Here is a 23,418-nt window from a genome sequence, read left to right as displayed (position 1 = left end):
TGATGAGTGTGTTGCTTGTGCAACAATATGTGATGAACCTCCTTGAACCCCATATCTCGTCTTTTCAGAGCTCTCTTTGTTTTTATCAACTGAGATGGCCATCGAATCATGTTTATTACAGTCCAAACATCGTCAAACTCATATATTACTTTAGCTTCCTGGCATTAGTTGTTGCATCCATTTTGATTGTTCTGCTTAAGAGGGTGCAGTTCTCTTTTAATGTCATGTATTTTATATGAATTTTGTCGACATAGACTGATAAGACCTGAATGCTTGTGATCTTTGGATGAACCTATCTATGTGTATATTTTGGATGGCTTTATCTGTTTCTAACTTATTTATGAGTGTGTTTTGGGTTGACTTTGGCTTGTCTATACACGCGTGCATAATATGTTTGTGCGAGGATGGTTGTTTTCGATCCGTTTGAGTTTTTGTTTGTGTGCTGATTAAGGGCTTTGATGATTTATTATTATTATTATTATTATTATTATTATTAGTTTTTGAACTTCAATGGTTATTAGAGTCTGTGTGGTAAAACAGTGTCATGCAACGAATCACAATGAATTTTTCCTTTTTTTTTATATTGTTTACTTTAGGAACCATGGCCAGTGCTCAAAACTTGGAGTTTATTGGGGGTGTTCTTTTAAATTGAAGATGTATAAAATTGTAAAATTTTTATAAACAGTTGCAATCATGGGAAACGGGCATTTAATTTGCCCTAAAAGTGACGTTTAACGGAGCGATATGCTTGTATGTAATTTGATTAAGAAAATAAAAATGATTAAACATGTCAAATGAAATAAAAAATTCAAATAAAATGCCACTCATTTTAATAACATTTTGCTTGCTTAGCTTTATAGTGTCTTATTAAGGAAATTTGATGGATGCATGAAAAAGATATTAAAGAAACATAATACCACCATCGAAAGATCGAATCACCAATGATCTCTTCAGTCAGTCAAATCATGTGTTGATCCAATGAAAGTACATCTGAACCAAAAAAAATTATGCATATGAACTGATGGCAACTCAACTAATGCTAGGTCACTCATAGAGAAGATCAACGGTCGCTCAGCAAAACTCCCTCTCGAATTTCAGTACTCTTACTTGAAGGAAGGTTTCCCATTAGATTATAGTGATCCACTCTTTTTAGATGGAATAAATTCTTCCTGAGGAAAAGGGAGTCTCCCCAAAGGGTTCCCTCAAGGAAGACGATCGAAGATCTAACGGCCGACTAAATGATAGTTAACCGACTGAACGATGATCAAACTACAAAATCAGACAATTATGAATATGAAACAGTGCTACTAGCAGTTACAAATATGAAACGATGCCAACAACAATTACCGTGGTCAAAAGATATCGAAGTTGATTACTAATATATATAGGTGTAATGGCTCATATATCACTTGTAACATTCCTATTAAGTGGGGGACAAACATGTAATTTATTAGAATTCTGTTATAACCTATCAATAAGGGGTCATTTTTACAGGGAAGACTATTGAATCTATTCCAAGAGAATTAGTAGTATTTGTTACTTACTCTCTTATTCTGTCTCACTCTTCCCCCTCTCTATTCTCCCTCATTCCTCTCATCCGACTAAAGCTCTTTCCGGCATGACCCGAAGGACAAATTTGGGTTTCAATATCATAAAAGGTGAGGTGAGCATGTAGTCATGCCTTCAATATGAAGATGAGCACATAACAGAGAATAAACACACTTGGGGGGGATTTCTAATATGGAGTCCATAGAGAATTTGTGCAACAACTAATTCAAAAACTCCAGGATGGATAGCGGGTCAGATTGCAGAACTGATTTGCAAGGTTCCTGAGGGGAGAGCATAGCCTCTCCCACAACCTAATCCTCCAACACCTGATCTTGAGGCCAACAAACTACTAAAGGAGCCAAACAGATTGAAGAATTATAGTACCAAGGTAGCGTTGGGTCCATGTTATAGAACATACCACCGCAACCGCAAATGGGGGTCTATCGCTAACTGAAGAATACACCCTCCTAACAAACTATTGACCTAAGAAGTTCAAGGCTTATCTTTGGAACTATATAAAGGTCGGAGCGATCTGGCTGATCACATTGAGTCCTTTCAGTCAGCTATATATTTTATCAAAGTTTTTACACACTAAAGTGTCAATTTCTTTGCACCACGTTGAGGGATTCAACTTTCAAATAGTTTAATGCACTTCTAATTGGAATTATCACTTACTTTGGAGAGTTCAAAAAGTTATTCACGACACTGTTTGCTTGCGCCCAAAAGCCCCACATGGTATCAGAAGCTCTCTAGCATGTCAAACAAGAGCCGAACAAGAGTGTACGGGTGTTTGTCACAAGGTTCCAAAAAGAGATGCTGGAGGTACAAAATTTAGAGCCTCAATTGCGAAGGCAGCCCTAGTGCAAGGGCTGAAGAGTTACATTTTAAGTACTTCCTAATTTTACTAAAACCTAATACTTTGGTTGAGCTTTTAGAGTTGGACAATGACCATATTGTGGCCGAGGAATACGTCAATCCACCTATCTCAAAAGGTGAGAAGCTCGATCGTCGATTGGGCAAAGTAGGCTTGCGAGACAACGAGTTGAGAGAGAAGGAAGACCCTCGCCCTCGCCCTACACAATAGTATATTAAGGCAGTCTTCTATTGGGGGGTCATGTCATATATATGCACACATAGGTACAATAAAAAAGGAGCAACGTAGTAATCATTACTAACTCTTTTCTACAGACGCTGCTTAGCTCCCCCATTAGGCATGACCCAGATACGTTGCATGCTTGTTTGGCTTTCCCGCTGACACTATTTTCTTGCAGTTTGAATCCTTTTTAGTTTTTTCTGATATACTTTTTAGATTTCTTAAGAGAGTCATGTAGCGGAAATAAGATACAGACACGAGTTTTGAGACTTTTGGCTCCAGAACCAAATGGCAAGGGGCCTGGAGCAGCAACTTCTGTTCGGTACCTTAATTCCACATTTGATATTGATGTATATATTTAGGACCGAACATGTATAAGCGGAGTACAACCGCCTTTTTTTCTTTTTTGGGATATATTGTCGACCCAACGGCTCTGACCTTTTCTTATTATTTTTATTTGGTTTGTTTTTCTTATTTATATTGCAAATTTTTGATGTAAATGAGTAAAGTTTCATACAAAATCCTGGTCCAAAGAAAAAAGACTTGTACTTTTTGTGTTTATCCTGAAGCAAACAGTAAATCAAACGATAAGATAAATGATTACGTGATTCTCGGAGAAGTTGTTAAATAATCTTATTATGGCTCCATTGGAGGAAGTGTATTTTCACTCAACTTTGGTTGGTTCGATTATGCTCCTGATCGTGGAACAAGTGTAAACAAAACATATAATATCGTAGAAGTGAAAGTGAACGAAAGATATATTAAATTTGATCCTTTCATTCTAGCTTGATGTAAGAGTCAGGTTTACTTTTTTCTGATTTCCTCATAGAGAAAGAGATGAAGTTGATTAAGCGGTTATCATGCTGAGTAAACCTAGAGCCACAATTGATATTCAGAATAAGCTCATCAAGAAAATAAAATGTCGGATTTATGTTTTCCACTCAATTCTATCTATGAAGAGCTCAATTTAGAGAATGTTAGTGGTGGACACGAATAAATTACTCTAGGTGATGAGCACGACATTATCTATCAAAGAAAAACCCTAGGAGAGGTTGCTCGCTTTCTACATCCATGACCACCCCCACCCCACCCCGACCACTATCTAGCCCTACCCCCACCCCAACTGCAGTGGAGATGAGTTCAGTGGAGGCCTGCACTGCATCTACTGGGCATAAGTCGACGGGCAACAACTAACACGTTAAGCTTGTCAGGAACACATAAGTTTTTATAAGATACTGATAGTAATCCTTTTATTTTTTTTTAATTAAATAAAACACTAACCATTTATTCTTTTTCAAGTTCTACCCCTCAACACAGTTTATTCACGCCATTAGGGATATCACCCGAAGCAGGTACGACTCAGTGTTCTTGTCCTAGAAGGAGAACCCGATGACAATTTGGAATCTTTGGTTCCAGGGGTTTGTGGTTGATAACTATCACAATAACCTTAAGTTGTGTGTATATATTTTTCAATCTAACATAATTCATTTAATTTTGCAGAAATAATTCTCCTAGCGTTTTGAGCGTGAAGCACACATCCAGCGCAACTTCAAGCGAAAGGGCAGCGACCGCTTACGGGACACGTTTGACAATATTCAGAAATTGGGGCAGTGTCTTTTATGGCTCAAAGTTGATGTTTTTGCCTCACTGCCCAAGGCTTTGGATTCTTTAGAATACCAAAAGAAGAAGGTGCAGTGAATCAAAATAGACGCTCAAACGACGAAGGTATGGAAGCCTGCAAGCACTCTCATGGGGCGCTCCCACATACAAAATACAAGCAAAGGCTATTAATGCTTTATTTCTGCTTAAAATTTTATTATAAATCAAATAAATATTCTAACTATTTCATTATATTGATAAGATGTGCAAAGAAACGAGAGCTCTCCACTACTGATGTACACAAGTGCACACATAGGAGGCAGTCAGACAAGTCGTGGATCAATGGAAGATCCCTTGCTACTTGGTAATTCATAAGCTAAAGTAGTTTGATGTCTATTCACACTAGCTCTAACTATACGAAATTGTTAGAAACGGTGGAGCCCGGTCCACTCTGCTTGGGCGGTTACTTTGCTTAGAAGAGTCACACCTCTTCACAAATAACCATGCCCACCTTCCCCTTTTGTGAAGTGAAGCATCTCTTCGCTCCCTCATGTTCGTGATAAAAGCTTCGGATGGCTCTCCTTGGGTTTATAAGTCACACTTTGAGTTCTTCTTCAGTTTTCTCAGGATAGAGGAAGGTTTCCTCTTGGCAGAGGAAGAGAAGTGCAAGGAGGAGCAGTTCCTTGCTGCAGAAGGAAGAAGAAGAAGATTTTTCTCCATAGGCTTCTTCTTGGTGGCTTGTGGCAGAAAATAAATTGAGTATATTTCTTTTGTGAGTTTGTCTTCTTTGGTGTATCTCGGTGTATAGTTTTCTTCGGTGTATCTTGGTATAGAGAGAGAAGAACAGAGAGAGGAGAAGAGAGAGAGCAAAGAAGACTGAGAGATTCCTCTTGTAAGTCGAGGTGATAAACTGGTGTAAATTCCTCAAGTAGTAAAATCCTCTGCAACTCTGTGGACGTAGACAATTTGTCAAACCCCGTAAATTTGTGTGTTCCGCTGTGCTGTTCTTCTATGGTGTGATTTTTCTCGTTCTATTTTTCACTTCGTCGATCATTCTCCTATTTTATTTATATATATACCACATCAACTGGTGTATCTAGATCTCGCAACAACAATAATTAGTATCAGAGTTTTGTTTGGATCTGAGGAAGAATGATGATTGCAGATGAAGTGAAAGTTTCAGGGATAGAGAAATTTGATGGCACAGATTTTAGTTATTGGAGAATGTTGATAGAAGATTATCTTTATAGGAAGAAACTTCATCTTCCGTTATTGGGGAAAAGACCTGAAAGGATGGATTAGGCTGAATGGATTTTGTTGGATTGACAAGTTATGGGAGTTATTTGATTGACCATATCGAGGTTTGTTGCACACATCATCGTCAAGGAAAGGACGACTGCTAGTCTCATGAAAGCCCTATCAGGTATGTATGAAAAGCTATCGGTGAATAACAAAGTACACTTGATGAATAAGTTATTCAATTTGAAGATGACGGAAGGTGTTTCCGTTGCTCAACACCTGAATGATTTCAATACTATCACAAATCAATTGTCGTCTGTGGAAATTGATTTTGATGATAAGATATGTGCACTGATCTTATTTGCTTCATTGTCAGATAGTTGGGAAGCTATGAGGATAGCAGTTACCAGTTCTGCAGGTAAATCTAAACTGAAATACGATGATATTCGTGATTTGATTTTAGCTGAGAAAGTTTGCAGGAATGATTCTAGCGAGGTCTCAGGTTCGAGTTCGACACTGAATGTTGATTTCAAAGGGAGATGACATGACAAGAACTCAAGTATAGGGAGATGAAAATCAAATTTTAGTAAGCAGACAACCTATTGAAATAGTGGCAAGGCTGGCCACATAAATAAGAACTACAGGAATCCTAAGAAGATGGAGAATGATAGCGCAAATGTGGTATCTGAAGAATCACAAGATTCACTATTGTTGGCAGTCCATAGTTCTATTGAAGACTTGATATTAGATTCAGAGGCTTTGAATGTGGTAGGAAATCTACCAGAGGCCACAGTGCATGGCAGTGATGGAAGTAAAGAGGAAAGTGGGTCCGGAGCACCCATTCCTATTATTCTACAAACATAACCACAGAGCTATGAAGAAATCTTGCAAGATGAATGTTCGAGCAAGTGGGAGCTAGCAGAACTTCCACCAAGGAAGAAGCCATTGCACAACAAGTGTGTGTACCAGGTGAAGACTGAGTGTGATGTCAGTAAGAGGTACAAGACTAAACTTATTGAAAAAGGCTTTCAGTAGAGGCAGGATGTTGCCCATGCAGTGAGAGTTGTAGAGTTGTACATGCAGTGTGAGTTGTAAGAAGAGACGAGAGTGACCCAGAAAATAGCTTGAAGGTGCAAAGCTATGTGGAGTCTGCTGATATGTTAATTGAGGGTGTTACTCTTGAGAAACTAAAGTTGTGCACAGCTTCAATTGGTTTTCTGGAGTGAAGACAGAGGTTTTGAGTTGCAGAGGTTGAGGATTCAAGGTGGAGGATACATGTTGAAGAAAAAGGAGACATCACCAGTTAGGGATATCAATTTTAGGAAGGAGATGTTGTAGTCTGTGGACAAGTCTCCAAGTGGGAGAATTGTTAGAAACGGTGGAGCCTGGTCCACTCTGCTTGGGCGGTTACTTTTCTGTAAAGAGTCACACCTCTTCACAAATAACCACTCCCGCCTTCTTCTTTTGTGAAGTGAAGCATCCCTTCGCTCCCTCTTTTTCGTGATAAAAGCTTCGGCTGGCTCTCCTTGGGTTTATAAGTCACGCTTTGAGTTCTTCTTCGGTTTCCTCAGGATAGAGGAAGGTTTCCTCGGGGCAGAGGAAGAGAAGTGCAAGAAGGAGCAGTTCACTACAGCAGAAGGAAGAAGAAGGAAGAAGAAGAAGATTGTTCTCCCTAGGATTCTTCTTTGTAGCTTGTGGCAGAAGAGAAATTGAGTTTATTTCTCTTGTAAGTTTATCTTCTTCGGTGTATCTTTGTATAGAATTTTCTTCGGTGTATCTCGGTATAGAGAGAGAAGAACATAGACAGCAACGAAGAGTGAGAGATTCCTCTTGTAAGGTGATTGACTGGTGTAAATTCCTCAAATAGTAAAATCCTTTGCAACTCCGTGGACGTAAACAATTTGTCACGTAAACAATTTGTCGAACCACAATTTGTCGAACCACGTAAATCTGTGTGTTCCGCTGTGTTATTCTGTGTGATTTTTCTCGTTCTCGTTCTATTTTTCACTTCGTCGATCGTTCTCCTATTTGATTTATATATATACCACATCAACTGGTATATCTTATATATAGATCTCGCAACAACAACAGAAACAACTTTTTTTTTGCAAAATAGATTCTAGCAGCAGAAGGAGAGCTGATTTCAGGCTTCCGATGGTATTATGATATGAGACCGTGATTCGTCAGAGTAAAATCTATGGAGGAAGGTTGCCGGAGGGAAGAAGAAGGGCCGAGTCTACGGGCTCGAGTCTTACGCATTCACCTACAGATCATTCCTCCACCAATGCATCTGCAGTACTACTTCTACGACATAGGAGGAGGATGTCTCCAGGCGTGTCGTTGCATTCACTATCGAGGTGGATGCCCACTTCAATGAAATGAGGTCGGAGCTGAAGGCTAGTTTGGAGGCCTAGTTGAAGGCCGAGTTAGATTCGTTCTAGCAGTGGGCAAAGCAACAGAGGAAGCCACTATTGGAGGAGAATGATGATGATGATGATGATGAGGCAGAGGATGATTAGTAGGGATTTTTTTCATTTTATTTTATATGATTTTGCTAAACATTTCAGCAGATATTTTCTTATTGAACAATGATGTTTATTTGCTAAATTCAATGAATTTCATTTATTTAGCTGTTCAATTAGATAACTTTTTATTCAAATGAGATTGTAATTTATAAAATGCTTGGATTGGTTAAGTTTTTTTGTGATTGCAGGTGTTGAAATCGTAAATACCAAAGAGAAAATTTATTTATTTATTATTATTTTCTTAAGTTATAGGTTTCCATCTACTTAACATTGATTTTATGATGATTACTTCATTGATCGTCCCCATAAGCGGCGACATAAACCATCGGTTAAATTAGCATTGCATTACCGACAATTATTCAACAGATATTGCTTCGATAAAAACTGTTGGCTAATCGATGGCTTCCTCGTCGGTTAAAATACCGACACACTCTCGACACCTAGCTTAAGCATCACCTGTGTCATAAAAACTGCGGCTGCAACACTTTTCCAATGGTTAATGGGGCTCTAATTTCCCGACGGTATTTCATCGGCTATCAGAAACTGACAACAATTGACAGTTTCCTTATGCTTTGTGAGTTATTCAAAGATGATGATCAATGAGTCAGAAAAACGTCGATAAAACAAAGCCGTCAGAAGTCCCGTCGGTTTAAAATTTACCAACAAGAATTTTAACTACGACTTTAATACAGTCGATCGTCATAAATTAATAAGTGACGATTATATCATTTATAACTCACTGATTAGGAGTGTCAGAAATGGAAAACATAAATCACAACTAAAATTTTCAGAGCAATATTTTGTGCCTTGCTCTTGTCATTTTTTTGAATTTTTATTAGCTTCATAGGTTATTAAGATTACAATCTTCTTCTGGTATGGGCATAAGATGGTGGTAAATTTTATAAAATAAATAAAAAATTTCTTTAGTATTACAAGCTGTAATTAATTTGTTTGACCTGTAACTTATAAGCTAGAAATATTATTTCTTTGTAAACCATTTCTAAACCACTGCACCGAGGCTTTTGGTATTCTTGTAAGATTATTGTTGTAGTCTACATAGTACAGTCCAAATCTAACTGTGTAGCCTGAGTTCCACTCCCAGTTATCTAGTAATGACCACACGAAGTAACCGCGTACATCACAGCCGTCATCCCTGCATGTTAAATTTTTCTTATTTAAATGAAATGATTTATCTAAAAAAATTTTCTTATTAACATGGAGTCAATTTAACTTTCAGAGCTAACCTTATTGCAGCACTTAGATTTGAAAGATAGTTCTCATGATAACTTATCCTTCTATCATCCTGCAACGCCTTCTCCAAGCTAATAAATGGACTGTTTATTTCGTCCACCCCTGCACCAAAAAATATTTTTTATAAATTTTCTGTCTAATATATCATCCCAAAAATGTAAATTTTAACTTTATACCATTTTCTGTAATGAAAATTGTTGTATTCCTGTAATTTTCCTTAATATAATTCATCAACTTGCGGATACCCCAAGGGACTATATACAACCAACTTGATGCAGCCTGATATAACACACACACACAAAAATCTAATTAATGTTAATTAAGCAAGCAAAAACATATTCTAGCTTTCGAGACAGAGTACTTACCCTTTCACCTATGGCTTCTCCATGCCTGAATGCTGTTGAGCAGATACTACTTAGCAAGCAATTAAAAAAAGAGAAAATAAAATAAAACTATTTTTTATTATAATCTTACATGTTCTTATCACACCAGCATCAGCAGAAGCATCCTTCAGTAAAAATTTTCTTACTTTGCTGCGATCATTCTGAACATATGAAGATGTGTAATGATTCACTCCCAAAAAATCTAAGCTACCAGTTAGTAAATTGGACATTTCGGTTGTAAATTTAGGTAATCTGGTTCCGACAAGTTTCTGCATTGAATAAGGATAGCGCCCATATATTAAGGGATCTAAGAACCTGTAACAATTATTGTAATTATTTTTCTCAGCAAATGAAGTCATTTTGTTGTCAAGTAGTTTATTTAATATTAAAATGCAAAATTTACCATCCTAGTTCAAAGTCCATTGCCCTGCGAGCAGCTTCAATGTCTTCATCAGCCTCAGATATTGGCTCATACCATCTGGAATCAAGAGCAATTCCCACAACTCCACCCTGCTTCTCCTGCAGAATTACAGTTCAATTTTTCATTTCTATTGCCTATAGTTCCCTCAGTATCTGTTTGATTTATATTAAGTTTAAAATTAAAATTTCTCATTCAACGCAATCTTAGTGAAAAACGGAAAAAAAAAACTTGAATTTTAATCAAATAAACAAGGAAAGAATGGAGAATATTTCCTTTTTCAGTTCAAAAAGATGCTTAATATCTGGTTAAAGGAATCTTGGAGCGAATATATACCTTAAAATGAAGCTTGTAAGCATGATAAGCAGCAGCATGGGACAAAAGGATATTGTGAGCAACAACATAAGGTTCAGTTAATGAATCTCCCTTACTGCACATAAAGTGATGTAACAGAGAACATCTCCCCGGAGCTTGTATGCCCAGGTCATAACCTTGAATTGAGAACCCATGGGGTTCATTAAAGGTAATCCAGTGCTTTACTCTATCGCCGAAAGCTTTGAAGCAGGTGTAAGCAAAATTCTCATAGTCTTTTCTGCATCATAATTATATCATCAAGAAGGTTTTCGTGAGCTTTGATTGTTTATACTCTGTTAATGTGCCAAATTTGTAATTTTTGTTTGTTTATTATACATTATCTGAGCGTTTAACCAGCCATGATATTTGTTTTCCAGAGCTTGTGGAAGATCCCAGTGATAGAGGGTCGCAAATGGTTGTATTCCTGTAGAAAGGAGAATTTTTTTATGATTTTATAGGTTGCATTAACTATAGAGATCTTAAAAGGGAAAAAGTGTATCATGATCTCCAGATATTTTTATTGGAGAGACAGAGATGACCTTATTAATTAGAAGAAAAATATTAAATATTATGGTTGATCGCTATATATATAAATATAAAACATACATGTACATACATACATATATATATGTACATGTAGATATACGTATATCTGTATACATGTACATGTAGATATACATATATATGTATATATGTACATGTAGATATACGTATATCTGTATACATGTACATGTAGATATACATATATATGTATATATGTACATGTAGATATACGTATATACATATATATGTATATGTGTGTGTGTTTATTTTTTATCTTCTAATTTCTATCATCTGTGTATTCTTATATTGACAAGAGAAGTATAATAGAAAATGATGGTACAGTTTCCTTGTAGACCTTTTTCAAGTAAAGCATCTATTAGGTTGTTGTAATATGCCACTCCTTCTGGATTGATATCTCCGGTTCCATCTGTCATGGTGAACATGTCAGGCCCACCGAACACAAAAATTTTTCTGTCCGGACTCCTAGCGTAGCTTTACGTGCGGCGGAAGTTATTTCTGAGTTATTTTCATGTTATTTCTGAGTTATTTTCAATAATACCAAAATAACAAAAAAAAAAATGACCGCGAGATTTCTGGTTTATTTCAGGATTATTTAAAATAACCCAGAAATAATTTGAAAATAACTCAAGAATATCCTACGCCGCACGTAGAGCTACGTCAAGAGTCCGGAGAGAAAAAGTGCTCCACATAAAAAGTGCTCCAAAGTTGTAAAAAGTAGGACCGAACATCAAATCATTAGAAATGTTTTAAATGTATATTCAAAGTTGCAAATGGACTCGATGATATAGTAAATATAAAAACTAATTAAAAATTTGTTTTAAATATTACAATAATAATATAAATATATAATATAAAATAAATAGATAAATAAAATGTTTTTCGGCACACCAATAATAAAAGCCATCAAACTCTCTTTCATAACAGCTGCTTGTCCTATTCGGAATTTTTTTTTATTTTACATTCCATAAAAAGATGTCAGTGAAACTCCTCCTCCTCCTCTTCCTTCTCCTCTATCCCCTATCCCGTCCCAATCTTTCTCTCTACATATATAAAGAGGCTAGATATTTAATAAATTACAATAAATATATTTAATAAAAAAATAGGAATGGAATCCAGAGCATCTTATTCCTAATCGTGTTGACTTGGAGGTTGCTTTTTGAATTGAGACAACTAATTTTTAAATGATAAGAAAATAAAATATAAAATGAACCAGTTCCACAATTTGAATCGACCAGTTCTTGATGGTTTGACGCTAATTCGGTCCGATTTTTTAAACCTTATGCGTGATATAGATATATATGTATGATATAATATAATACAATTATTACTTGGGAATATCCTTGACCATGAGATGGAGAATCTGTATGCATCCATTCCCATATTCTTCATCAAGTCCACATCAGTCTGCAAAATTCATGTTGTGACACCCTTCAATTAATTGTGATTAGGATTCACGGGATAAACTTCATGAGCTTTGATGAGAAATGAAGACAAGCTATAGTTAAGACTTTTAAAGAAACAAATATTGATTGACTTGCCTTAAATCTGTGGTACTGATCAACTGCCGTCTTTGCGTTGCTGAAGTCTAAAATCCTTCCTGTTTTTTACACAAATGTCCGTTTCTACGTGTTGCCCAAACCAATATCTCTTGAAATTTAAAGTGAATTTCTTACCTGGTCTTCTTGTAAGTGTATCCCATATGCTATCTCCCTTGTTCCCCTCATTCACAGCTCCTTCAAACAAGAACCAGAGCCAGAGCTTCTTCTAAGAAAAATAAAATCGAAAAATAAAAAAGACAAATATATATAGCAGCAGCATTCACACCTGAAAAGCTGATGAAGCCGTCCCAAATGTAAAACCATCGGGAAAATCAGCCCTTGAGAGGGCAGCAGCGCTCTCCAAGAGGCAAATAAGAAGGCAGAGAACCAAGGTTAGGTTCATGGCTGCCTCCCTTCAACTCTTCTGAACCGGCCATTTGCTTATATAAAGGTTTCATTTTTTGGCTTCTGTTTTAAGTTTGTATGTAATCCAGATTGAAAGGGAGTTGTGATTGAGACTCTTTTAGGAAAGTACCTCTGTATGTATTTTACGTATTTTAACTGCTAATTGCAGCGCTTACTTTCAGTATACATCCAAATTCCGACTGTGACTGATGTTGACGTGCGCTGCGGAATAATGATAAGAGATTTTTCTGATGCTGTCTGCGACAGATGAATTTATAGTCCACATTCTCATTTTGCTGACTTTCCGGCACGAAAGTCTCAGTTTTTTTATTTGCTTATTTGAATAGATTCCTTTGAAGGATTTCTAGCATTCTTGTGCGTATGTAAGACAATAAAGCGTTGAGTGTGGGAGACTACAGAGGCCCCATGCTTGTTTCTTTCACGCCAAGTTATGTTTTGTTCAACTTAACTTAGGTTTAGAAAATTAGATCGGATCGATCGGTTCAATCATAAACTAGTCTTTGGTCTGGTCCGAAACACATAATTGTTCATTTTTGTGGCGGAGCTGTCATTCTAAAATTAGTGATAACTCATGGCCACCGGTCATTTTCGCTATTCAAAAAATAACTTGATCCTAATTCTAAATCCTATTAATTTATTAAATATCTAGCCGTTTTCATATTTATATAGAGAAATAGAGAGCGAAAGAAAGCGTTACAATGACATCATGCAAGTTTATTCTTTTTGGAATATTAAGAATTTTTTTGGGAAAAAGACATTGCTCTTATGGAAGAGAGCTTGATAGCGCTCTTATAGGCGTACTAAAAAAGCATTTTATTTATTTATTTATTTATTTTTATATTGTTGTAGTAATATTTAGATCATATTTAATTAATGTTTATATTTATTATATTGTGTGTTTTAATCCCGGTCAAATCAATGAACGCTGAACTTTTCTTCTGCCGGCTTGATGTTTGATCTGATTTTCACAACTTTGGAACTAATTGTTACTTCACCCATAGATCTAGTTTATTTTTATGTTTTAAAATTTGTATTTAAGATGCTTTCTATTTAGGAAAATTTACATACATTCCACCCAATTCGAATTTATTTACTTATGTAACACCTAAACTTTGACATCAACCTTATGTCACCTTACTTGTGTTTGAAAATGTGTATTTCATTTTTTAATAAATTAGTAACAGTGATTCTTTTTATGTCATATGAAAGATTAAGGGTGTGTTTTGGGCTGCTTTTAAAATTAAATTTTGACTGTTAATGTAAAACGACAATTTTTGAAGGATGCATAGCCGTCTTAAAGACTATGATATTATTCATAAACGAAACATGCTCACATCTGATTCTTATATATTTATATGTGTGAAATCTAAACTTTAAATATCTACGAACATACTATTTGATTCTTATGCATTCACATATTTAACACCTAATCTTTATATCTACATACCCAACATTCAATTCTTACTCATCTACATATTTAATACCTAATCTTCATATCTAAACACACACACACACACACACACACACACACACACACACACACACACACACACACACAGACATATATACACCATTGAATCACCTGAACTTCAGATTCACACGTATGTCATTCAATTTTTTTTATTCACTGCGTAACATCTAAACTTTAAATTTTTACTCGCATTCTATTTATTCCTACGTATTTATATAATTAAAACCTTAATATTTTTTCATTTTGGAAAATCTTTAGAATTGGAAGTGAAAGTCCCGTAAGATTTGTGAAGTTTAGATATAAAATTTTTAGCGTGTATTTTCATATGAAATATTTTTTTGTTCATTCAAATCTTTTTTTTTTGTTAAGGCCCGCAGGCTAGCCAGACCCATTCAGTGTGCAGGCCTCACTAAGAAATGCTAAACAAAAATCGGGCTAAAGTCCAGCCAGAGCTTGCTTTGACTGGTCAAAGTCCGAAAAAGCCCCAAACCGTGCCAAGTCCTGCCCAATGCCCAGGACTAATATCTCTATGTATATGCACACACTCACACACACACACACACACACACACACAGGAGATCAATAAATTATACTAACCTATTATCACAAATATGATCCCTAAAGAAACTAGTTCGCTTTCATCACAATTTGCACATTCACAAACATTCAAGTTATATTAATAAATAATAACAAAGAATATTGCATTCAAAGGTCACAAAAATGATACCAATATTGCCTTTTACGCTATGAATTGACTTAATTGATGCCCCCATCAAAATATAATTCCCATTTTACTTTATCAATTGCCAGTATGAGTTTAGGGTTTATGAGTTATCCACACAATCATCACGAAGAGATGAATCAGTTGAGATTGAATGAGTTGCCAAGAAATCAACTAAAATTTATCCTTTAACGCCAATTGGGAGATACATGCAATGATGCAAATATCAAATCATAACATTATCTTAACCCAATTTGTTAGACATCCAACTAAAACATGACAAATTATCAAATATTACAAGGAATATATACTGAAATCAAGTTTTTGCAAATAGACAACATATATTGTCTTTATTTCTTAACCACAAATATGAACACCAAGCAAAAATTTTTAATTATCGGATATTTTCATTTCAGTTGGGATAAATACCGAATAAGATAATACAGTACATTTTCTTTATCTTCATCATTAGTTTGAGCCAATACAACCTCTACAAACTCGTCCAACATCGTGGTATATAAAATTAAAGGTTTCATTGATTGAAGTTACTAACACTAACAGACTCAGTAAATAACACATAATATTATCAAACACATCTTAACTTGTCATATGTCACATTCAAAACTTTCAGCATAAAATTTATCATTAAATCGCCATTAAGAAAATATAAAACATTATAATTTATGTATGAATTTATGGAGGTATAATGTCATAAAAAAAATTCTCCAAAAAAAATGATCTTTAGCAAAAGCTAATGTAAATAATAATTTAAAAGAATTTACCATTAAAAAAATAGAAAGATTTACAAGCATACCCCTTAATTTTTATGTATTTGCAAATCTAACACTTATATTTCAATCTTTACATAAAGTTATTATATTTTCATTTAGAAATGTATATTTTCTTTCTTAGAAGTCTAAATGATGACATTTTTGTTGTTCTGTAATTGGTTTGAGTGGTAAAGTAAATATATAAGAATTCGGTGCTATTTATGTATATATCCTGAATCGACCTAGAACCTTCAAGAAAGACCTGCATGTAGGGGTGTAAACGAACCGAACACGAACGAACAGTGCTCGTGTTCGTTTGAAATATAATTTGTTTGAAATAGGCTCGTGTTCGAAATTGTTCGTGAAAGATTTGTTCGTGTTCGGTTCGATTTGTTCGGAATTAGTTTGAATCGTTCAAAATGTTCGAAATGTTCGAAATATTCCAAATGTTCGAAATGTTCGAAAATTTTCAAAAATTTTCAATTTTGTTTCTATTTTTCAATTTGACCGTAATAAAAAAAAGGGAATTTACATACATACCTTTAATATTCTTATGTTTTTACATAATTTTGACACTTAGACCACTGAAGCCTTTCATATCACATAAAAAATGCCACCATTTTAACTTTTAAAAATTGAAATACATCTGCATAAAATATATAAGATTTAAGTGGTATGTATGTAAATCTTCCTAAAAAAATCTCTAATTGATCTAGAATTGTCAAATTTAAATCATGTGGTTCTCAGACACTAATGCATCACAGAAAGCTATTGCCATAATAATTAGAAATATAAATTTCCTAAAAAATATAATAAGTTACTTCAAGAAAAAAAAATAGAGCACAAGACTATAAGAGAGTTTCAGGAACGACTAAAAATTGTTAATTTAATCCTCATATTGACACAAGTAGATATCAATATATACATAGAAAGATATCTTAAATTATAACTGAAGCCGAACACAAAAGGATGAAAAATTAGATATATATATATATATTTTTTCATTTATGTCCATTATAACATGAAAGTTTCGAGAGGTAAATCCACTATCTTGGTTTCGCACTGGGCTCATCTGAACAATACTATGAAGATCATCATCCCACAGATTTCCAACCAGAAAAAATGAAAATTCAAAATTCATCAAATATTCAAGAGAGAAATCACATCGAATGCAACATATTGTCGTAAATTGTCTACCTCAACCTGACGTTGAAATGACTGCACATAATTTATTATCTCATCAAGCATGAGTGTTTTACCAGTTATCTGTTATGTAACAAAATATATTTGAGTTACTACACTAGTATAACACTAACAAAATTATATTTGTTAAAATACTAAATTTTGAAAAGGTTTTATTATACCTTGTTGAAATCTGGAACAAGATCTTGAAGCACTTTCATTCTTCGGCTTATTTTCTCTCTTATAACCTACATAAAGTTATGAATGCTGACAAATAAACAAAAGTTATTTGGATATAATAGAAGATGTTAACTATTAATTTTAGAACAAAAGAAACATAAAAGTATCGCCTAATTCACCCAATTCCTATGTATTTATATATCTAACATATGGAATAGGGAAATTTACATACATACCACACAACTCTTGCGTATTTACAGACCAAACACCTATAACTTTCATCGCACAATGTATGTGAGAACGAGAATTATGCGGCAGTTCGGCATTTAGGACAGCAGACCTTATTCCAAACTGTCTCAAAAATTAATAAATCAAGTTAAAGATATGAAACAACAAAACATTTAACAAAAAAGCTATTCCAGTGCTATACAATGACAAGCACAAGCAGGTGGTATAATGCTTAAATGTGGATCGTGCATTAGTGATTATAACCTCATAAATTGTAGCATATATTCAATCAAAGTACGGTCATAGTAACTAAATTGGTTGGATAAATTTATGTCGATAGCTGACAATAAAATTAGCTAGGTATGAAAAGAAGTAATCGTAACAATTGTGAATATGAATAAAAGGTTAAGTAAATTGGGATTATTATAGAGTTTCTAAAAAAAGCAGATCAGGCAGAATCCAACTTTAACATGAACAATATGTATTCAATAGCTAGAGGAAATTCCAATATTAAAAAAAAAGGTAGGAAAATACTTCATGATCAGCTAATGAATTTTTAAATGACAATTAGATCAGTCCATCATCTAAAGAAGACATTTCCTGCACCACAATTAAAGACATTAATCACTAAAAAACAGGAAAGGCAAAACAAATGAAGCCAGGCGCAAAATTGACATGATGACTTATCTGATAATTTTGTGTGGTGTTATGCTAAAGCAAATAAATCCTCCACCCGTCACAACTAGATAGATAATTACAGTTCAAATTTTGGAACAGTTAACAATAATCATCTATCATCTATTAAAATGTTACAAATGAATTTCTTGTTTTCTTCTTCACCTCTCGTTTTCCTTCTGCTGCTAAATAACAGCAAAACTAAAGACATTAAAATATGCTCTTTGAAATATAACTAATAGACATTAAAATATGCCATTAGGATGAAGAATATGATAAGGTCTCAGCTTGAAACATTCTAACAGCTTTTAAATGGGAGCTCTTTGGCAGCAAATAATAGCAAAACTAAAGACCACTGGCGTGATACTTAGAGAAAATAATTTTTTTAGAATGTTTTCGTGTTACAAATGAAAGAATGTATAATGAAGCTTAAGAATCATATTGAAATGTTTCAATCAGCTCCCGTCCAGCTCTCAAAAACACCACCCGTCCAGCTCCCATCTATAATGAAGCTTATGCATCATATTGAAATCTCTATGTTAAGTTCCCAAAAACACCACCCGTCCAACTCTCATCTATAATAACCTTTACCCAACCATGTGTATGAGTATGGGGTTGCCATCTAACAAGTAGAGGCCTTCCATCCATTCCCATTGCCATAACAGAACTAGTTAAGGGACTTCCCAAGTTGCGCAAAGTTTTAAAATAATGAGAAAGAATGTAAGAACCATAAGAACCATAAAACCACTGAAGGGAAGGAGACGAGGTTCTTATCATATTTATGTGAAGCATTCCAAGCTGCCAGTATCTCTTCCAAAAAGCAAGTTTGTGCCCATTTAACCTGAAAAAAATTGCCAACCATCTGCCAAATAGATTGGCAGAAGAAGCATTCAAAGAAAAGATGCCTGATAGACTCTTCACCACAACTGCGAAAATAACACATTTAAGCCATTCTCAGCCCCTTTAATTTTGAGATATCACAAGAGGAAGCATAGAGAAGAAAAACCTCCACAGAAAGAAGGATATAGAGGGGGACATATAACCATGTCATAAAAAATGAAACCATGCAAACATCTTTAAGGCAAAATTTAAGTTTATCTTTCTCGCACTCGTAAACTTTCATGCAATCATTTTTTATTGTGTTTCTTGAATTATTGTGTTTCTTGAAATCATTTTTTATTGTGTTTCTTGAAACAATTTGAAAGTTATGATTCAACATTTTTAATAATATATTGAACCAATTATGTTTAACCATCATGAATGGGTACTCATGTACAATTATCATTTTCGCAATCACCTCTCTTATAAGTTGTTGATCGTAATTTTTAGAATCATAAGAAATAGGAATCTCTAATTCACCCTGAACTTCAGGAGGCAAAAAGTTGAGTAACTTTTGTCTCTTTTCTGATAAGTCAACTTGTTGTTGATTCTTCGCTTTTATCTTAGCACATTCTTTAACATGCCTAAAAAGCTGTGAGGTTGTACTTGACTTTGGTTTGAGGATTTTCACCCCACAACAATATGATACTATGATACATCAACCCCCTTTGAATTTGATTTAATATATATAAAATACTCCCAGACAGCTGATTTCTCTTCCTGCCTTTCGTACCTTGTATTTTAGTACCAGTGCTTCCAACAGTGTTCAATAGGTTGAAAACTATCGATTCCTTCTTATGTTGCAAGTGATAATTGTTCGTCATTTGAGACAGATTGAGAATGTTCAACATTTGACATTATAAATATCTATAAAAAAATATAATATTCAATGGTGTGTAATATACAAAAAACACTGAATGGTGTAAAAAAGCATTGAATATTTAATGTCTCGAAAATAAGACTTGAAAACAACACTTTAAATGCTCCAAAACATATGATTCACTTTATTCACTAACAACTTGTTAGTAGCATGTTTCCAAATAGCAAGTATAACAAGCCAAAACAACACTTTAAGGGCTCCCAACAATAAGTATAACTACCCTAAAATAGCCCTAAAACAATGTTTTTAATGTCTCCAAAACAGTGCTCAAAACTGCCTTAAAGTGATGTTTTTAATCTGTAAAACAATGCACAAAATAACCCTAAAATGATGCTTTTAGGGTCTCAAAAATAACCCTAAAACAATGTTTTAAATGTCTCCAAAACAGTGCTCAAAACAGCACTAAAATGATGTTTTTAGTTTCTATAAAACATCGCACAAAACAACCCTAAAATGTCTCCAAAATAGTGCTCAAAACAGCTCATATGTAGACAATATAATCATTGTATGGTTACATGTATGTAAATATACTAATAATATATCATATAGCTGTTAATCCATTTATGCAATGCCACAAATTACTTTTCATGTCAATATATGCTTCATTTCTTACAAGTGAACATGTCTGCTCAAATAAATATCATCTATTCACTAACAACTAGTTAATAGCATGTTTCGAAACAGCAAATATAACAAGCCAAAATAACACTTTAAAGGCTCCCAACAACAAGTATAACTACCCCAAAATAACCCTAAAATAATGTTTTTAATGTTTCCAAAAAGTGCTCAAAACAACCCTAAAATGATGTTTTTAATATGTAAAACAGTGCACAAAACAACCCTAAAATGATGCTTTTAGGGTCTTAAAAACAGCCCTAAAACAATATTTTAAATGTCTCCAAAACAGTGCTCAAAACAGCCCTAAAATGATGTTTTTAATTTTTGTAAAACATCGCACAAAACAACCCTAAAATGTTTCTAAAACAATGCTCAAAACAGCTCATATATAGACAATATAACCATTGCATGGTTACATGTATGTAAATATACTAATAATATATCATATAGTTGTTAACCCATTTATGCAATGCCACAAATTACTTTTCATGTCAATAAATGTTTCATTTCTTACAAGTGAACATGTCTGCTCAAATAAATATCATCTATTCACTAACAACTAGTTAATAGCATGTTTCGAAACAGCAAATATAACAAGCCAAAATAACACTTTAAAGGCTCCCAACAACAAGTATAACTACCCCAAAATAACCCTAAAATAATGTTTTTAATGTTTCCAAAAAGTGCTCAAAACAACCCTAAAATGATGTTTTTAATATGTAAAACAGTGCACAAAACAACCCTAAAATGATGCTTTTAGGGTCTTAAAAACAGCCCTAAAACAATATTTTAAATGTCTCCAAAACAGTGCTCAAAACAGCCCTAAAATGATGTTTTTAATTTTTGTAAAACATCGCACAAAACAACCCTAAAATGTTTCTAAAACAATGCTCAAAACAGCTCATATATAGACAATATAACCATTGCATGGTTACATGTATGTAAATATACTAATAATATATCATATAGTTGTTAACCCATTTATGCAATGCCACAAATTACTTTTCATGTCAATATATATTTCATTTCTTACAAGTGAACATGTCTGCTCAAATAAATATCATCTATTCACTAACAACTAGTTAATAACAAGTTTCCAAACAGCAAGTACAACAAGCCAAAACAACACTTTAAAGGCTCCCAACAGCAAGTATAAGTACCCTAAAAAAGCACTAAAACGATGCTTTTAATGTCTCATAGTAGCTCAATTTAAGTACATTCAAGAAAAGTTGATATTTTTAAGGCACTTTGCCTCAAACATCTTTTTTGTCGTAAACTGTCTTTGACCTGATTCAGTTTGATTTATCTTTTTATATTTATTTTAAAATATGTCACATGATTACATATATAATTATGACAATCTTATATGCATGTACAAGCACAGCCTCTCTAACACATATAAGAAAAGAGGTTGTTTGGAGCATGTGCCCCTCATATCTGATATCTTTTTACACTTTAAACATACAGATTGTGCCCCTTAAAATATTATTAATTTATATACCATTTTAAGAAAAAAATTTCTACTTCCAATACATATATATATATATATATATATATATATATATATGTTGGAAGTAGATTTTTTTTCTTAAATACATGCACACACAAGCGCGCACGCACACACACATAATTACGAGCTAACTCGGATCAATTTAGGCTTTTCTTAAAATTGGATTAAAGATTGGATTGAATCAATACTATGACTCATAATTTTACTCTGATTTCAATTCAAGTTAAACAATAATTCATTTTTATTTAACAATATTCAATTCTAAATTTTGCAAACTATTCTTAAGCTTTCATCCATAATGATGGAAAAAATAGTGTATTTTTTTGGCAGAAATTTTCACACATGCAATAAGGTAATACAATGTTATTGCATGAACTTAGGGTTGTTTTTACATACCTAACACATAGTTCTTATGTATTTACATTTCTCCAAACTAAATAATCTGACATACATTTTATGTCAAATAATAATAATAATACAAAAATTAACTCATAAAATATCTACATGCCCTCATACAGAAATATCAGAAACTTCAAAACCTAGGTTTCACACAAAAAAATTAAATAAACCGAAAAAATTTCTAAAAATTTAAGCTAAGAGGCAAACCTGATTACCTGAAGATAAATATGAAATATTACAAAAAATCAAACATGAATATCGACCAACCAAGCAAGAATACCGAGCAACCAAAGTAATGAACACCGAAGCAAGAATACCGGGTCGATCCAACGCCGACTCACCGAGGAAAAATACATTTTATCAAAGAAAAATAGAAGTAGAGATTAGAGAACGAACACAAAAAATCAACCTCAACTCTAAGCTCTCACCAAGACAAAGATTTTCGCAATTTTGAGACAAGTTCTCACCGAGAGAAGCTTTTCACGATTTTGATAGAATAAGATGGTTCTCGATCTTGAGAGAAGGAGCAGCCGGAGGAGAAAGATCGGTTGCGGTCTCGTGCTTCCATGAGAGGAGAGCGGCGTGAGAAGAGAGCGGCGAGCTTTTCACGATCTTGAGAGGAGCAGCCGGAGGAAAAAAGATCGGTTGCGGTCTCGTGCTTCCGTGAGAGGAGAGCGGCGTGAGAGGTGAAAAAACGAACGGGGGTTAGCACTTCCTCTCTTTCATTTCCTTTATATATTATAATATAAAAATAAAAATATAATATACTATAATAATTATATACCTTATATTATATAAATATATAATACCTATATTATTAGAGTTTAGATAGTATGTAAATGTATTATTATTAATAATTTATTTTACATTATAATTTACAGGTTTTAAATTTTAATGAATCAATCGAATACGAACTAACATATCACTGTTCAGCACATGGAACCAAAAAAAATAATTCGTGTCGGTC

The 23,418-nt window shown here is 34.0% G+C and overlaps 1 protein-coding gene across 2 annotated transcripts; it reads right to left on the bottom strand.

Annotated features, from left to right (window-relative positions):
- Positions 1 to 8,815: 8,815 nt before the first annotated feature.
- On the bottom strand, positions 8,816 to 13,131 carry LOC110026766 (putative beta-glucosidase 41). 2 transcript variants are annotated; one of them, XM_020727880.1, is made up of 13 exons: positions 12,799 to 13,131; positions 12,648 to 12,714; positions 12,513 to 12,571; positions 12,303 to 12,378; positions 11,309 to 11,380; positions 10,747 to 10,834; positions 10,393 to 10,648; positions 10,042 to 10,157; positions 9,730 to 9,953; positions 9,621 to 9,652; positions 9,432 to 9,534; positions 9,249 to 9,357; positions 8,817 to 9,157 (listed from the first exon to the last, which is right to left on the bottom strand). In XM_020727880.1, the coding sequence occupies exons 1-13, from the start codon at positions 12,913 to 12,915 to the stop codon at positions 8,968 to 8,970; spliced, it is 1,509 nt and encodes a 502-aa protein (XP_020583539.1). In that variant the 5' UTR covers positions 12,916 to 13,131; the 3' UTR covers positions 8,817 to 8,967. The 2 variants fall into 2 exon arrangements, with proteins under 2 accessions (XP_020583548.1, XP_020583539.1); XM_020727889.1 differs by lacking the exon at positions 11,309 to 11,380 and having other exon boundaries at positions 8,816 to 9,157.
- Positions 13,132 to 23,418: the final 10,287 nt, after the last annotated feature.

Source organism: Phalaenopsis equestris, unplaced genomic scaffold (assembly GCF_001263595.1).
Source record: "Phalaenopsis equestris unplaced genomic scaffold, ASM126359v1 Scaffold000002, whole genome shotgun sequence".
Classification (NCBI taxonomy): Eukaryota; Viridiplantae; Streptophyta; class Magnoliopsida; order Asparagales; family Orchidaceae; genus Phalaenopsis; species Phalaenopsis equestris.
This window is presented reverse-complemented; position numbering and strand designations above follow the sequence as displayed.

Coding starts and splice junctions, on each gene's coding strand:
- LOC110026766 (XM_020727880.1), bottom strand. CDS start 12,915: ATGAACCTAACCTTGGTTCTCTGCCTTCTTATTTGCCTCTTGGAGAGC. Junction 12,379..12,512: donor ATCAGTACCACAGATTTAAG/GCAAGTCAATCA, acceptor TGAATTTTGCAG/ACTGATGTGGACTTGATGAA. Junction 9,358..9,431: donor AATTTTCATTACAGAAAATG/GTATAAAGTTAA, acceptor TTTTTGGTGCAG/GGGTGGACGAAATAAACAGT.